Source organism: Ciona robusta, chromosome 11 (assembly GCF_009617815.1).
Source record: "Ciona robusta chromosome 11, ASM961781v2".
Classification (NCBI taxonomy): domain Eukaryota; kingdom Metazoa; phylum Chordata; class Ascidiacea; order Phlebobranchia; family Cionidae; genus Ciona; species Ciona robusta.
This window is the reverse complement of record NC_143245.1, coordinates 3,928,170-3,945,586: the sequence shown is the minus strand read 5'-3', so window position 1 is coordinate 3,945,586 and position 17,417 is coordinate 3,928,170. Positions and strand designations below refer to the sequence as shown.

Below are 17,417 nucleotides of genomic sequence, written 5' to 3'. Positions count from 1 at the left end.
AAGCAAGCTTCGTCCTAAAGTAGTACACTTCTAACTACTATACAGTATATAGATTTATTTTTATACGCAGTATAAATCGTTATTCAAACGATTTATATAAAAATCCGCTTGACATATTTCAACTACGGATTTCATAGTTTCACTCCACAAATAGATCTCCATTACTGACGTATTTTGCATTTACTGACGTCTATATATTAAAAACGTAGCTATTTTTATCCCCTTATGCTGTTTGCGTACGTGACACGCTAGGGACTCTCCCCGATTTCGTAAACGTCATTGAAGTGCTTTTGGTTTGTTGGTTGAATTCTCCTGGAAAGTAAAGATTAGGCAAGATAAACTTATACAATGTGACAAGATACACTCGTACAAAAAAATTGCTTTCATACAGAATAATGTGTGGTAAATGTAAAACTTTTATTTTGAAAGTGGCACTACTTTCAAAGGACCTTAATTTCCAAATTAATTTAAAGGGTTTTAATGCCATATTTAATTTAACTTCAAAACACAATAATTAAAGCACAATGTAGTTTATAAACTACAGGTCTTTAGCATACATTGCCCAATATTTTTAAAATCAAAACATATGAGATTTTACGTGATATCCTTTTTTGTACTATCATATCTTTATTAATTGACAACACTTTAAAGTTTAAAGAAATTTAATAAAACACACAAAAAATGTGTGAGGTGTATGAACAACCGTGTTATAACGACTGTCGTTTTCTGGCCACTCAAGGATAAAGTAAGAACATACATACATATCGTACAAACGCGTTTAAACTTGTCATACCGGAAAATTTAATTACTTTTAATAAAGTATACATTTTTACTACAAATTGGGTATTGTTACACTATATTTTACGCAAACCACTTCTCATAATTTATCTGCCAAATGTCTGTTACTGAACTTTGAATATATATTTTCCATGCATTTTCTTGTTATTGTATGTAGTAACGTATATGTTTTATAGACATGAGGTATAACATATTCAGTTAAAAGCCTTTTAAAGTGTGTCCCATCTTACCCCAGCCTACTATATGGTGCACATATAAAACACCGGCATTTCCATTTTTTCCCCACAAAATTGGTAGCTCCAATTTTGGTGCGAGTCCCACAAATGTGTAAAAAGGTGAACTCCTAAAAGTTTGCCAAAAAGAACAATTGTTTTAACTCCTTAAATATGGACATCATATGGTGACCACTTTCACATATGGTATGTTGTTATCCAAACATTATTTGATCAACTTAAAACATAAATATTGTTTTGCTAAAAAACAAAACTAACCTGGTTCTATGGGAGCTATCCAACGTTGACAAATTAAGCGACAAATTGGTTTTGTCCATGCCTGTCTAACATCATCACGACGAACACAGAAAAAGTAAAATACAAACACTCCCTGAAAAACAACATTGTAAATATACAGAAAGCTGTAGGCATACTGCGCCTACACATTATGTGCTAATTAACTGTGTCCAAATATATAACTTTTGGCCTTTGATCCTTGTAACACCGTCTGGACCAACAATACATTATGTTGTCCAGCGCCGTTGCATAGTGGTTAGCGCGCCTGCCTGTAACCCAGAGGTAATGGGTTCAAGACTCGTCGTTGTTACCGTTGTGGGCGTATGTGTCCTTGGGCAAGACACTTAACAACAATTGCTCCAACCCAGTGGTCACTAATGGGTTGTCCAAATTATCAGCAATACATAAAAAAATCCAAAAAAATAATCACCCACAAGTAACATACAAGGTAACTCGTAAGCTGGCACGAGGTGTTTGAAACACCCGTGTTATAACGACTGACGTTTTCCAGCCACGCGAGAATAAAGTAAGTTACATTCATTCATTCATTAATGTAGCACAATTTAATGCCTTATTTTTCATGCCTTAAGCATTTAGGAAATCTAAGTTTTTCTGTTTTATTTTAGGATATTATGCCATTTTAAAAAGTTCGAACCCTATTGATAAAGTTGGGTAAAGTTTTTTTTTAAATAAAAATATGCACTTAAGAAATACGATTTGTGGTTTTCCTTCATCGTAACTAGGTTACATTAGGTTTAAGGGTGGTAAGGGGAATAAACAGTATAAAATAATCACTAATGTTAAAATATCTTATGTTGACCTGTTTTGCTAGAATAAACTGAGAATATTTACTTGTAAAATAATACTCGATTAACCAAAGCTTACTTGACTTGAAGTAGAAATTGCAAAAAACCATCCAAACACAAGTTGTACAGTGTCATCATTAGAAAGGCTGACAGGAATCGCAAATAACCAGGTCATACCAAGCAACACAGAAACAAGTACAGCTCTCAATATATGTATGGCTGGTGGTTCTTCTGTGGACGATTGTACCTGAGGAATGATTTATGAAGATTATATTAGAGATGGATTCCTGTTGCAAGAATAACATTTTTTTATTAGTAATTTGTAAAAAGTCAACTTATTTCAAAATTAAGCCTACCTACAATATTTTTTAACATAATGCTAAATGGGAGAAGAAAACTTACATACATTTAAATTTTATCTAAAAGCCTCTTGTTTGTTACTCATATAAATTTTAAAACTTTTTTTACTTGGCAGACCAATGAAAATTTTTAAAAGATGGCTTTTCTGTTTTACACATCGTGCCCGCTTACCAAATTTCTAAATTTGCGGTTAATTAATTGTTTATCTTTATTTTTTTCCGACAATCTAGACACCCCATAAGGGTCAGCTTAGTTGGAACAATTCGTTTACATGTGATGTCCAGGACACACACTTCAACAATGGTAGAAGCATGCAACCAGGGGGCAGTAAAGCCTGGAACCCGTATAACTTAAGATGAAGTGATTAACTTCCCCCAGAACAAATGTTACATGGTCGACAAACACCCCGTTTTATAGTTTTGTACTTCGATTTACTTCAACTGTACACAAAACTAAGACACAATACCATGTCTGGTGCCATAGCACAGTGGTTACTATGCCTGTCTGGAACCTATAGCTTATTGATTGTGTGAATATGTGTCCTTGGTCAGAAATGTGTTTTTGCGCTTAATGGCAGTTGCTCCAACCAAGTAGACACTTTTGGGTTTCTAAATTTTCAGCCATACAGCAAAACACATATATACATGACAACTCGCAAGCTACCCGAGGTGTATAAAACAATACACCTATGTTCTAATGACTGCCGTTTTCCAGCCTTGCCAGAATAAAGTTACAACTATTTATTCATTTAGATATTCAACATTGACTTTACTAATTAAACTACAAACTTACTTTAGATCTGCCCCAAGTTATAGCTTTGATGACAAGGAACGCCACAATCATATTTGCCAGCAGAATAACACCAACAATAAGAAGAAAACCAAAGTACAAACAAGGACCAACTAACCAACAATATTGGTCTCCTATGTAACCACTCCAAACATCTTGTGTGGAAGAGTTTTCTGTAAAATACTTTGTTACTAAGATTTAAATACAACATAAACCAGTCTGAAGATTGCATAGGATTAGGAGTTTCTTTTAATTTGTAAAAACTTATTTAATCATAAACCTAATGTTAAAACAAAAAAAGTGCCAGAAATTTATTTTGATGTTATGAACTGCTATAAAGAAATGCATTTTATTATAAACACTGTGCAAAAAGTGATACCTTAGGCAACTTTACCAAAAAAACACATTTGACAATCAGCTATGCTTTATTCTCACCAATGTAAAATATTTTTCTCCTTTGATTAAAATAAGAAGCAGTGATTGTACCAGCCACAACTAATGCAGATAAAGAGTGGACGATCAACACCATTTTACGACAAGACAACATAGATTGCCTTTCAAACATATTTACAAACATTCTAGAAAAAAAATATTAATTTACTTTTAGCTAAGCAAACATAAACATTGTAGTTTAAAACAGACAAAACTAATAGACTAAAAATTATTTAAGGATTATCTTTACCAAAATTTCATATTTGGTTATTTTTTGTTTCTGATAACTAAATGTTCTTTAACTTTCTTGATTTTTGAGACTTTTTACTTCTTAGTCAAAATGGAAACTAGAAAGCCCTCTGTTGCTAAAAGTTAAAACCAATTAAAGTATTTATAAGAGACCAACTATATGCTGTAGGTTTTTACATTAACAAATGGAAAATCGGTACCGCACCTAATGCTGCTAAAACTATAGTTATATGATCCTTTGGGCAAGATGCTTAAAGCTAATTGCCCCAACCTAGCTGCCCCAATTATTTGTTCTAATCATTGCAAACAAATCAACCTTAAAGCTGCATTTTTGGTAAATCATAAGCGGACACAAGATGTATAAAACATATTTGTGTTATAACTCTTGGAGTTACCCAACCTGGTTAGAATAATTTATGTAATATTATTTACTCATCCTAATGTGTGTAAAAATTAACATTAGGTTTGTAAAGTTTGGTACTAATCTAAACAATACAATTTAATACAGAAGCATTACCACTAGTGGTGTACCTGTACATTGTGATGCTTTCTACAGCCATCCAACCCCAAGCTGCAATAAGGAAATAATGGATTGATGCCGCTACTGTAACACAGAGAATTCGGTTGTTGGTCCTTTCTACCCCAGCAAGAAAAGCAATGTACGCGAGTATGAGACAAATACATAAGCTCACATGAGCACCAGATGATCGAATACGCTGAAGTTCTCTGTACAACCAAATAATATAAAACACAGAAAGTATAAAACAGGAGTTATAACACTATGGTTAGAGCGAATTCCTTTATCAAGGTAAATGCCAAATGCTGCCACTATTTAGGGCATGTGTGTCCATGGGTAAGACAGTTATTTCTCCAATCTAGTTGTTACTGATGGGTTGGCAGTTACCAGAAACACGCAACAAATTCATGTTAATGTTTTTTTATGTGACAGTTATCCGTTTTGTTCCAGCTGTATATAAAGTTGAAAGTTAAATTTCCTATAATGAAATAGGCAATATAACAATCCAAACCTAAAAAATAATTAACATAGTGTTAATATGATGCTTACGGCAATATAAAAAAGAGAATCACAGTCATTGTGAAACAAACAATACAGATGAATAATCCAATCTTGCTCACAACATCAAGCACATAGTGAGCACGTCCTTGCTTCATTCTCTACAATAAACAAACAATTCATTGTAGGATAGTTTTGGCACAAATTATAGGATTTACAGATATTAACTTTTTATGTCTGCCGCCATGGCTCAGTGGTTTAGGCGTCTGCATCAAAACCAAAGTGTCCCCGGTCTGATGCTTGACGGCGATACTAATACTGATCGACGTGTATGTCCTTGGGCACGACATTTTACGGACATTTCTTCAACTCAATGATCACTAATGGGTCGTCCAAATTATAAGCTATATCAAAGCCAAAATCATACACAAAGTTAAAAAGTGTGGTAACTAGTAAGCACACAAGGATAAAATATAGTGCGATAAAAACTGCGATGCGGTGTCGTGGCAACGATCACATAAAGTTTCTGGGTGTTATGGTAATAATCTAAATCTGCCCTAAATCCCAGGTCCTTGACAAGGACCTCACCCATAAAGAATAAATAAAAAAATATTAACTTTAAGAGCAAAAAAAAAAATTACATGAGAATGTCAAGTATTGCATGTAAGATGTAACTACATTTATGTAATTCTTTTTTTAATCAGTAAATGCCAACTTAAAAGCAAAAAATGGAACTAAGAAGAAGAAACTAACCACAACAACCGCAAAACTTGTTGTGTGATTACATGTGCAGTGAACCGTATCATTTTCGGATATATGAGTTCTATGGCAACCGTCTTCTTTCCATATTTGGTTATGCGGATCGTAGAAACTACAACTTTCCACTAAACAGTCCTGCATGTAAAAAGAAAGGAACTAAATAATTGGCACATAAATTTAAAGGACTCTAACGTGTAAATAATCTTTTTTTAAACCATAAGTGACAAGTTTCAAAGACAAAAAAATATAGCATTGGCATTGTTGTTGCAAGTCGCCGGGTCAACTCATGCAATATAACAGGTTCACAAATTATGTATATATATTAAGCAAAACTGCATTTCAACAATGTAACTACACATTTTGACTTTGTTTACTGTTATGAAACTTGACAACTGTGGTTGCCAGGATAGTGTTAACAAACTCACATTACACTTGTCTTGTTTCTCACTTCCTTGGAAAGCAAAGTTTACTGCAGAATTTACTTTGTTTTCATTTTCATCAAAAACAGAAGCGCTTATAACCTAAACAAAAAGGGACAGAATAATACCAGTTACAAAATATATTATTAGTTTGGAAAAGTAAATAAATGGGCAGAAATAATTTCTTTATAGTCAAAGAGGATATGCAAATAGTTATTGTAAGTGGCACAACAATTAAATGTTAAAATTCATATATAGATAAAGATGCTTTTTCCCATAAGATATTGCATGCATGTCATACAACCAATTTAATTTTACTCAAGCGGTTTGATTTCACACCATTATTTCTAAAGCTGTTTCCACATGGGTTGCCACACATTTGAAAAATAAAAAACCTTCTTCAAATAATTACCCAAAGTTACATACATGGCAACTTGTAAGCAACTGAGAGATGTATGAAACAGAACACCCTGGTTATACCGACTAATGTTGCTGCATCACTCGAAAATGAACAAGTTACGTTCATTCACTGTTTGTATTACCATATAAAAAGGTTTTGTGGATATAAATATAGTCAGTGTCTTATTTATTAGACTTTGTATGGAAATAAATTATTTGTTTGATGTTTAGGTTGAAACAATATTTAAAAAACACTAGAAAAAAAATTGGTTGAACCATATTTAAAAAGTCTTACTTGTTTAGTACTTCCATTACTTGAAGGAAACAAACTACTGTTTAAAAAACCAACAAACACAATTCTTATTTTGCTTGAATTTTGTACTTGGTCAAAATTAGTTGGATCAATTTCCAACTGAGATAAAACATCTCCGTATGAGGATTGTTTGAAAACAAACTTTGATTGTTCAGTAAATTTTGAATAATTCTTCATATAATAATCCATAGTCTGCATTAAATCAAACAAATCAAACATAAGTTGCAATTTGTTTGTATTGAAAAAAATACAGAACAAATTGTTATTCAGTATTTCAGTAATTAAAATACAAGAGATCATCGCTCGTATGAATGGGCACGTTCAATTAAAAAGATTCAAATTTGGTTGATATGAAACCATATCAGGTTCTTTGGCACTTATAAGACCTATGGTGTGTTTAGTTACAAATATTGCATTAAAGAGAGTATAAGAGCTGTTTTAACAGTTCCTTGCAATGGGCAAAGTGGCGTAACGGTTAAATCAAGTGGAAACAAATTATAATGTTCTGAATTTAATACTTATCCAGGGAACTATGATGTTGTATTTATTTTTTAAAGTTTATGATCATTAACTTATTTCTCCCTTGCAACTAAAGCAATGTCAAGAGTTACCACTTAATGTGTTACTAACGGTTTCCTATGGTTTAAAGTTTACTTGCCCCACAAGCATTGGATTCATTTTTTAGTAATTTTGATCAAACAGGAAAGTAATCGTTATTACTCGCTAATTAGGCAGCATTAAATCTGAAATATAGTTCTATAATTTATTAACGTATATGATAATATGATTTTAGTCAGACGAACACTAAATGTGAAAACTTAAAATTGAAATATGAAGAAAGAAGTCAGTCAAATAACAAGAACAACAGTGTGATAAAAAAAGGTCATATATGGCAGCTTTTTAGCTTAAAAACTTTATTTTTTATACCAAAAATAGTAAATAACTTTGTTTCGCAAAGAACCACAGACTAAACCTTTTGAAACCCTAATGAGAAATTGCATTATTTTTCTGCCCAACTTAGTATGTGTGATAGAATAATATATTAAAGAACAAATAAACAGTACACACATGGTTATTTCAATATATTAATTGCTGCAGCAATTATTGGTAAAAGTGAGCATAAACATTTAAATACCTTCACAGCAATATTGTTTCCTTCCAATTCATATGTGTTTTGATTTTTATCAAATTCTATTTTTGCTGCAAAGTTTTCAACCATTTCCACAAGTTCCAACTTATTGTTGTTGTTTTTGGAGTCAGAAACTTTATCATGCAATTGGTCAGCAGTGGTTAGTAGATCACTCAAAATTAAAGCTGTGATCTGAAATAAATCAAAAAAAAATTGTGTAAAATATTGTTTTATATTTTTCCTGTAAAATTAGCAATAAAATTAATACATTGTGATGATATAGTCTATATTGATTGATTTTTGCCGGTTAAATAGCTTAAAAAATAAAAAAAAAACGAACTAAGTTTGATAACCGCTTTTATAAATCAAACTTTACCAAACTGGTAGATCTTTTGTTGTGTGACATCATGTTAATTACTTTCAGGATATCGGTGGCATATGTAACGTTATCTTGCGTCATGAAAGTAGGTTGTGACGTTAAAACTCTTAGGTCGCCTGTGAGTGTCTTAAGTTCAACAGGAGTTGGAACCGCACGATTGAATGATTTGACCTGAGCAGAGAAAGGTTATTAGGAAGTGAGATTTAAAGGGAAACAATACCACTTGAATTGAAAAATACGTCATGCTTTCATTAAACATCTGTTGTGAAACAAGGTTCGCATCAATTTAAATTTCAAGTTCTTAGTAATTTCTGTTCGAAAATGTTTTACAAAAAAAAAACAAGTTAAAAAATTTGAAAACCGCAAATTTATACTATAGGCAGTATTTTTAAATAAAACATACATTTTCATAAATGCAATCCAGTGTTTTATAACAAGGAGACATTGCAAACGAATTATCATCAAAAGATGGATTTTCATTGTTGGTCTTTGGACAAAATACACTTGCAAGAGATCTTTCTATAAAAGTAATTAGGTTAAAACTAGTTCCTTAACCTACATAATGAATTTATAAACAAACAGTCAGAGTTAACCTATAAAATTTATTAACTACTTTCATTGACTCTGTAGCATGTTTGTGAGTGATTAAATGTGCTTGCAGCATAACTTGAAAACTCAGGTTTGCAGTTTGAAACTGCTGGTGCTACTACGTGACTGTATGTGTCTTTAGGCAAGGAACTTATCAGTAATTGCTCCTATACTAGTTGTCAAATTCTGCAGTCAGCTGTATCCTGGGTAACACATAATTAGTAATATGACCCTTTATATTTCATCTTTGGAGTTTTGCTAATTTAAGTAACAATAATGGTTTGTAAGATTATTGTATTTGGTAAATATGAAAATTCACCAGCAGCTCATCAATATATTTAAGAGCAACACATTTTCACTCACTTGAAGAACATTTCTCATTGGATAGCGAAAATGTTCCTTGTTTAACTGCTGGAAAGTTGTAAAACTTCCCATGATAAATTCTTTGCCATTTTTTGCAACTAGGAATCTGCATTGTTATATTTAATGGTGGAATAGGTTCATTTGGTGTTTTTCCTTGTACAGTTTGAGTAACTGTTAATATTGAATTTGTTGAATATGTTTCAGATGTTGTGATAAATTGCTTTTTTGTTGTTTTAAAGTTTGATGATTGAGTTGAATTTTGAACTTCATCATTTACAGGGCAAACATCTGTTTTAAATAAATAAAAAAATATGTTTATGTTAAGTGAATTACGCATAATGTATTCAGTAACTGTATAAAAGTCAAGCTGTGTACGCTTATAAAACTAGCATATACAAAACTTTTGGTCTTGGCTCACAGCCAGAATTTTTTTCCAATTGACATGTGAATAACACAGTGAACAATCATAAACACAGAAAGAGGTGCCTAGGATTTAGTGCACAGCTTATAACCCTAGCACCCAAAAATCGTAACTATTAAGTTAGGTTAGTGTAATCATTTCTTATAATGGTGTCTGGTGAGCCAAAAATGAATACCTTTAACTAAACAACAAATAATCCACCCATAACACTGAACAACATACTAATTTTGTAATTTATACATAAGACATCCCAATGTATTAACAGTAAATAAATTGATGCAATGTGTATTTAATGATGCGGAATGATATTTTTTTGGCTAAACGCAAATGAGGTATTCATCTTATGCATTGTACATTATCAAGTAATTTCCACCATAGACATCTTAACTCATCTACCTTGTTCATCAATTCTACGCTGACAAAGAAAAGGTTGTAGTGTCTTACAAGAGTATATTGCTACATTGGTCCGATGGTCAACTGGAGGGTTGTGTTCACATTCTTGCTCCCTGAAGAACAGATGAAATACAAACTTTACCACAAAGATATATTATGTTGTGCTAATTTTTGACACAAAGCACTTGACTTTTGTGCTGTCATGCTTCGGAGTATTTTTAGGTGTTTGCCAATATTAGAAACATTTTACTTACATACACTAGACTAAATACACCTACAAAAATTGTAACTTTTCTATTTAACAAATCATTATTACAATTGCATGCATTTGTAATAATACTTTGATTAGAAGTCATTTCAATAAACAAAAAAGTCTGGGACATCATAAATATTCTGTTGTGATTAGTTTTTTGTTGTTATACATTTTGTCTATACTACTTATATTTATAGTAATTCATTTATAAAAATAACTTACATCCAAAACTGTTGCGAATTTATACAATAACTAAGCAATCGAATTATTTTGTACATGACAGCTTCATTGTTGAACTTGGCAAGCTTGCTACCAGTGCCACTGCATATTTCCCTCGCTTCTGTTTGCGGGACTTTGGTTGAGTGAAATGTGTAAAGCTGACTTTGATATGCCGTAGTTTGCATTAAGCCACTATTACCTGTAGTACATTGTTTACAATTAACAAGTATAAGGGTTAATAGATAGCATTTAATCAAAAATTATACAAACTTTTTTTCTATAGTATAAAATATATTGGTTCAATAAAAGAAAACGCAGATTAACAAGTCAAAAATTTACTTTTTTGGCAAATGAATCCAGTTGCAACGTAAGCACAACTTTCAGTGATCCACCAACCATCTAAACCAATACGAGCACAATAATTTCGATTTATCGGCCTTGTAGGTTCACCTGATGCCCATCTCTAAAAATAAAGCCAAAACGAATTATAACTCCCAGTCGGTTTACTATTGTTTGGCATAGTTATTTTGACAAAATAATATTTCTGTTGTTTAAAACAGTGTTTTAAAGAACTAGAGTTTGCAAACTGGTAACGGTGCCCACCACAATATGTTATAGTAAAATATTTATTAAAAAAGAAATTTTAAGAATTACAAAATTTACTTGATATGACGAACACTGTGCTTCGTAATTTTCATCACTAATTTTACGACCAGTATCTGTCCAGATCCAGTTTTTGTTTTCTTTGATCCATTGTGCTCCAATCCAATAACCCCCATGTGTGTCTTTGTAAACAATTCAAAAAATAGATTTAGTAAGAGTCATTTATTGCATCAAAGGCACAACATAGGGATAAAAAAATAACTTTGACTTACATTATTTAACAATATTCTTATCTAATGAGAATCGCTTACTATGGGGTGCAACGAGTTATGACATGAAAACAGCAGCAAATTATCTTTGAAAGAGACAACTTTGTTTAAAACATATTGAAAGACAAAACATAAATCAGTTATATGACCAACTGCTAGGGTGCTAAATCTAAATGTGATGTATCTGGAAATATTCCTTACAAAAGTGAAATGCTCATTAAATTACAACAAAGGCAAAAATTCCCAAGCTAGATCATTGGTTATACTAATAATAAATAAATAAACAACACGTAACACTATTGGAAGAAGAAGGTACACAAATTTTAAGATGGTAATGATACCCAATGGACACCCATAAAACACACATAGATAACCATAACTACAAAATAAATGACCTTGCAAAAATCGGGGACGGCAATCACCACCACTTAGGGGGATCAAAACGGTCCTTAATAAAACATCAGGCTGCAAACGGCTGCGCACAGTTGCAGATATTTTGGGTATTTCAACCAGAAACTTTATGCAGCCATGCCAATGGATGTCAAATAACCATACGAATTTAACAAACCAACTTTTGGTCCGATACCTCAAATGGTTTTTGAGTTATCAAAATATCTGCAACCATGTATTAGTTTTTTAACCATAACTTAAAAACCACACAAGGTATCGGACCCAAACTTGGTTTGTTAAACTCGTATGGTCATTTGACATCTAGTGGACGTGGCTGCATAGAGTTTATGGATAAAAAATAACCAAAATATGTGCAACCGTTTGCCCAAATATGTGCAACGGTGTAACTCGTAGTTTTATTAGGTACCCTTATCAAAACAGCGAAGCGATGAAAAGGTGTTTAACATTTAAAGCACCCACTTGTACCAGGTTTTGGATCGTTCTGCAACTTTGTTTCCAGAAAAGAGTTGGTCTCCGGATTTAAAATTGAAACTAATGTTTCACCAATTTTCGCACATTCATACCTTGCTTCCCAGAATGTGGCAGGTTGGTGGAAAATAGAAAACTTTAGCGCTTTAAAACGAACAACAACCGGGTCACTTTTGAGACCTATATAAATAATAAATATAGAGTGGTGTAATTTATGAAGAGGATAATTTATTGACGATAACGATATAATACTAATGCTTTTGTCAAAAAAGGTAACTTTTTTATACAAAAAGTAAAATGATGTTGATCGTGTTTACTTAAAGATTTATGCAGCAGACTAATAACATTTTATGCAACAGCATATTTAATAAACAAGAAAACAATTCTAGCTCACAGAAAAATTCCCTGGGGATTACCCCACATAAAGTAAACAATTTTAATATTTTCTCCCCGAAATTATTCATGCGATTTTAAACACTAGGAATTTAAAATAATATAGGTAACCCAATCACAACTAGAACTGATTAAACTTATAGGGGTCGCGCGGGTTACTCCAAGTCAGCGTTTCTTAAACCGGGGTGAATTTACCCCAGGGGTAAAAAAGGGGTAAAACCCCAGGGGTGAATTCACCCCGGTTTAAGAAACGCTGACTTGGAGTAACCCGCGCGACCCCTATTGTCTTATATATTGTCTTTAGTCTGACAAAGCATTTTTCAGTATAGACGTACTCTACATTGAGAGAAGTTTTACATTAATGCGACAACGTGATGCTGATGATACCTGTAGTATGAAAGCTCTAGTATAGTGACTGATGAAAGCTGTAGCTGTAGTATAATGACTTTTACGAACCCAGCATCGTATTAAATAAAATAGCATAAAATATTGTGCGCTATGTTATTTTGTATTATAAAATTAGTTGTAGTTTTGTTTTTACAAAATGACATATAAGGTAAGGTGGGGGAAGATGGGACACCTTTTTATTCTATTTTCTCGTCCCATTTAGTACAAAACAAAGAATGAATGAATGAATGTAACTTACTTTATCCTCGCGTGGCCGGAAAACGACAGTCATAAAATTAGTTGTAGTTTTGTTTTTACAAAATGACATATAAGGTAAGGTGGGGGAAGATGGGACACCTTTTTATTCTATTTTCTCGTCACATTTAGTACAAAACAAAGAATGAATGAATGAATGTAACTTACTTTATCCTCGCGTGGCCGGAAAACGACAGTCGTTACCACACGGGTTTAACACCTCGTGCCAGCTTACGAGTTACCATGTATAGTACAATGGGGGAAGATGGGACTCTTAAGCACACATTGCCAAATATTTCCAAAATCAAAATAGATGACGGTTTTTGGGTAATACCACGAATTAGTAGTATCATTCCTTTATTAATTGACACCAACTTAATAAACATAATAAAACACACGAGGAGTTATTTACCGATCCGCACAACAGGTGAAATTTTACAAATTCGAAAACACACAGGATAAGATAGGACAATTTAAAATCATTGTTAATTTTGATTATTAAGTGTATTTATAAATAGAAATATACGTAAATAACACGAAATAATACTGTACGCTTTGAAAATTAGGTCTAAACATTCATTTTCTTGCCCTACTGCTATAGTTTTTTACATGTTACCTATACATTATGTTATGCGTAACAATTGGTATTGTTTGAACGACAATGGGTAATGTTCGAACTTCAATGGATAAATTTTGTATCCTACAGATGTATATGAACATGTAATAACAGAAAATTGATAATAACTATTAATAAAGTTTTTATTTTTGCTACAAATTGGGCATTACTACTCTGTTTTTGGAACAAGCTACTTCTCATAAATTATCACCAAGTGCAAATGACCAAATTTCGAATATATTTTCAAAATATTATATTTTTATTATATCTGTATCTCATAGTTGAAAACCCCCTGAGGTATAAATTACTAAATTAAAAGCAAATCTTTCAAAGTTTGGCAATGAAAACATACAAAACTACAATGTGGGGGAAGATGGGACTCTAAATTGAAATATATTTACATTAGCAGTATTCTGCAACTTGTAGTTAACCTACCGAGTTTAACAGGCTGTGCTAGTTTCTTTGCCATGTAAACTTCATATAACGTTAAACCAATATTTTTTTGTTGTTTTTATCTCAAATTAAAGTCATATTGACCCCTGCCTATTTTCTTCAAGCTTATATCTCAGTGTTTTTTTACAAAACTAAAACTAGTTTTATGAGACAAAATCAAACTGTACGAAATATTCAAGGTTGTTTTATGAAGCTATGAAACTAGTTTAATCGTTCGCACACGCAAACTAAAAAAATCATTATTTTTAAAAACAGTAATCAGCTTTGACGGGCGTCTTATAAAGTCGTGATAATACTGTCGAATAATTCTGTAACCTTATTTTCCTGATTATCAAATGGGGGTCCGTAAAAAGAAAATAAAAAAAAGTCTCGTCTGACAAAGTGACCCATCTTCCCCCACCCTACTATATGTTACTTTGTGAGTACTTATTTTTTTGGATTTTTTTTTTTATGTATTTCTGATAATTTACACAACCCATTAGTAACCACTGGGTTGGAGCAATTGCCGTTAAGTGTCTTGTCCAAGGACACATACGCCCACAATGGTAGCAGCGTCGAGCCTTGAACCCATTACCTCTGGGTTACAGGCAGGCGCGCTAACCACTATACCACGACGCCGGACAAAGAGAACATTTAAAGAATTAAAAAACTGTATTCCAACGACTGTCATAGACCGTTGGTATAATTGTTTAAAAAACGATCAGGGTATTTAGATATTATATGTACTAAAGGTGTCCTATCTCTCCCCACCCTACTATATGCACATGGAAAAATATAGGCTAGAGTCAACATGTCTTAAAATGGGAATAAAATCAGCAAACCATATACCGCTTTAAAATTAAATATTTTAAAAGAAGGTTCGTATTCTACCCTTTTTATTTATACTTGCTCCAACATAAACAAAATTAAGAAGTAATCAAACGACCTGAAATGCTGCTCTAGTTGATTAAGCTCAGTGGAAATGGTTTATCAAATGGTACCAATTAAGTTTAAATGTCCATAGTGGACTTACCGCATTTTATCAAACATAAACGTAATCGTTAATTAGATCTTTTAATGTACTATCATCCGAAGATAAAGTAAGTTACATACAAAAATACAAACAAACAAATTGCCTGGTGGGGTTGGTAGTCCTGGGCCGAAGTTACAGAAATCATCGGAACATGACCAACACGTTTTCTCGTTCATATCTCCTCTACCTGCCAATGGGCATTGTTCTATACATCCTTTCTGGACTGTTCGGGGTACTCCGGTGTCAACAGCACACATTGGCTACAAAAAGTGACATAGTGGTTAAAGTGCTAACATTGAAACCAGACGATACCTGGTTACAATTCTGTAACCATTGTAAATGCTTCACTGTGGTGGTCGTTAATAGGTTTTCGAAATGTCAGCCTTTTTTTTAAAAGAAAGGCGGAACAATCCTTAATTCGCGAAGACGTAAGCAAGCACAAGGTGCACAAAAGAATATTGGCGGAACAATCCTTAATTCGCGAAGACGTAAGCAAGCACAAGGTGCACAAAAGAATATTGGCCACTCGTGTTATATCTTCTAAAGATGACGTTAGGATAAACCAATTGCATTGGCTCAATTATTGCAAAAATTTGGCGCTTACTACTTTTGTATTTTGTGTTTTATAAAAATATTGCGCTTCGTTCTCACCTGCTGTGGACCGCATTTCATCGGTTCATTTTCATTACATATGACGTTGCTGTCTGTTCTATAACATTGATAGCAGAAGAGGGATGCTGACCGGAAATGTTCAACAATTTAGACTAAAGTTCTTAATTTAACAAATATTTAGCATGGTATACTGGTAAAAACACAATACACAACGGGTATGCAATTTAGTCTTTTAGAGGAATTCAAGTTAAGACAGCAATCAACGACAGATGTAACACATATAACCGATAATGAATTTTTTAAAGTTTAAAAGCCACTTTTTGCATTGATATCTTCTTTATACTATAGGTTCTATTCATGGTGTATTTTTATAACAACCATTCTTTGTTTACTAGTAAATGGGACGAAAAAATAGAATGAAAAATTGTCCTATCTTCCCCCACCCTAGTATATAGGTTATGAGAAGACCACACCACAACCCACCTGAAAACCGAACAAGCATTAACAAAATAATGCATTGAAAAACTGATTCCATATTTTCTTCTTTTTTTAAATGCAATACTTGCATGCAAAAATATGATAAAATATTATAGTTTAAACTCTTTCTCTAGAATTCAAAAGGTATGAAGTGCTTAGCCTATAGATGCTAGGCTTTAATACGAATGCATGCGGAAGTGTTTTCTATAGAAACTTTTTATTTCATTCAATGCAAGTTGTTTTGTATAAAGCTTATTGATTCCATTCAAAATCTCCGTCACACTTTACAGACATATATATTGGATTTATATTTGCATTGAAGTAGAACTCGAGTACTTTAGAAATGTATGGCTTTAGGTAATATACAAAGCTCTAATGAGTGGGCACGTTATAAAATAATTAGCATAATATTAATTTCCCTTTTACCAAAACGGTCAACTGAGCTCCATCCATAACACATTAGAGTAGCAACCAACAAAGCGTGTTTCTGTCGTCATTTTCGACGATGTAACAGTAAGTAGAATACATTTATAAATGTATTATAACCTATGAAGGCTTATACTGATGTATAAGGATTGGATTGGTAATGAATGTTTTTTGTCCCGTTTCTCCCCGCTTTGTAGTTTTGTACTTCAAGTGTGATTCAAATGTAAAATACTGATTATCAGGATAATATATGAAAACTATATATTCGAAATTCAGTCAATTTAACTTGGAGAAAGAAGGTGAGTTTTTCATACTAATTTTCATACAATATAATAGGTATAACATGGTAAAAACTATGGTAATATGGCAAGAAAAGGACTGTTTAAACGCGTGTTTTCGAGTTTGCACAATTACACCTGTTGTGCCAATCGCTAAATAACTC

General features: G+C 32.6%; 1 protein-coding gene across 4 annotated transcripts; it reads right to left on the bottom strand.

Moving 5' to 3' along the window:
* Positions 1 to 35: 35 nt before the first annotated feature.
* Positions 36 to 16,712, bottom strand: LOC149728156 (adhesion G protein-coupled receptor G7-like). 4 transcript variants are annotated; one of them, XM_089888224.1, is made up of 22 exons: positions 16,556 to 16,711; positions 16,112 to 16,197; positions 15,564 to 15,720; positions 12,336 to 12,524; positions 11,257 to 11,378; positions 10,933 to 11,056; positions 10,597 to 10,792; positions 10,125 to 10,234; positions 9,308 to 9,595; positions 8,760 to 8,875; positions 8,354 to 8,527; positions 7,984 to 8,169; positions 6,831 to 7,040; positions 6,143 to 6,238; positions 5,712 to 5,852; positions 5,010 to 5,119; positions 4,475 to 4,669; positions 3,698 to 3,840; positions 3,266 to 3,435; positions 2,193 to 2,360; positions 1,290 to 1,401; positions 36 to 312 (listed from the first exon to the last, which is right to left on the bottom strand). In XM_089888224.1, the coding sequence occupies exons 1-22, from the start codon at positions 16,638 to 16,640 to the stop codon at positions 224 to 226; spliced, it is 3,267 nt and encodes a 1,088-aa protein (XP_089744350.1). In that variant the 5' UTR covers positions 16,641 to 16,711; the 3' UTR covers positions 36 to 223. The 4 variants fall into 4 exon arrangements, with proteins under 4 accessions (XP_089744350.1, XP_089744348.1, XP_089744349.1 ...); XM_089888222.1 differs by lacking the exon at positions 36 to 312 and adding an exon at positions 323 to 1,141 and having other exon boundaries at positions 16,556 to 16,712; XM_089888223.1 differs by lacking the exon at positions 36 to 312 and adding an exon at positions 323 to 1,141 and having other exon boundaries at positions 12,342 to 12,524; positions 16,556 to 16,712.
* Positions 16,713 to 17,417: the final 705 nt, after the last annotated feature.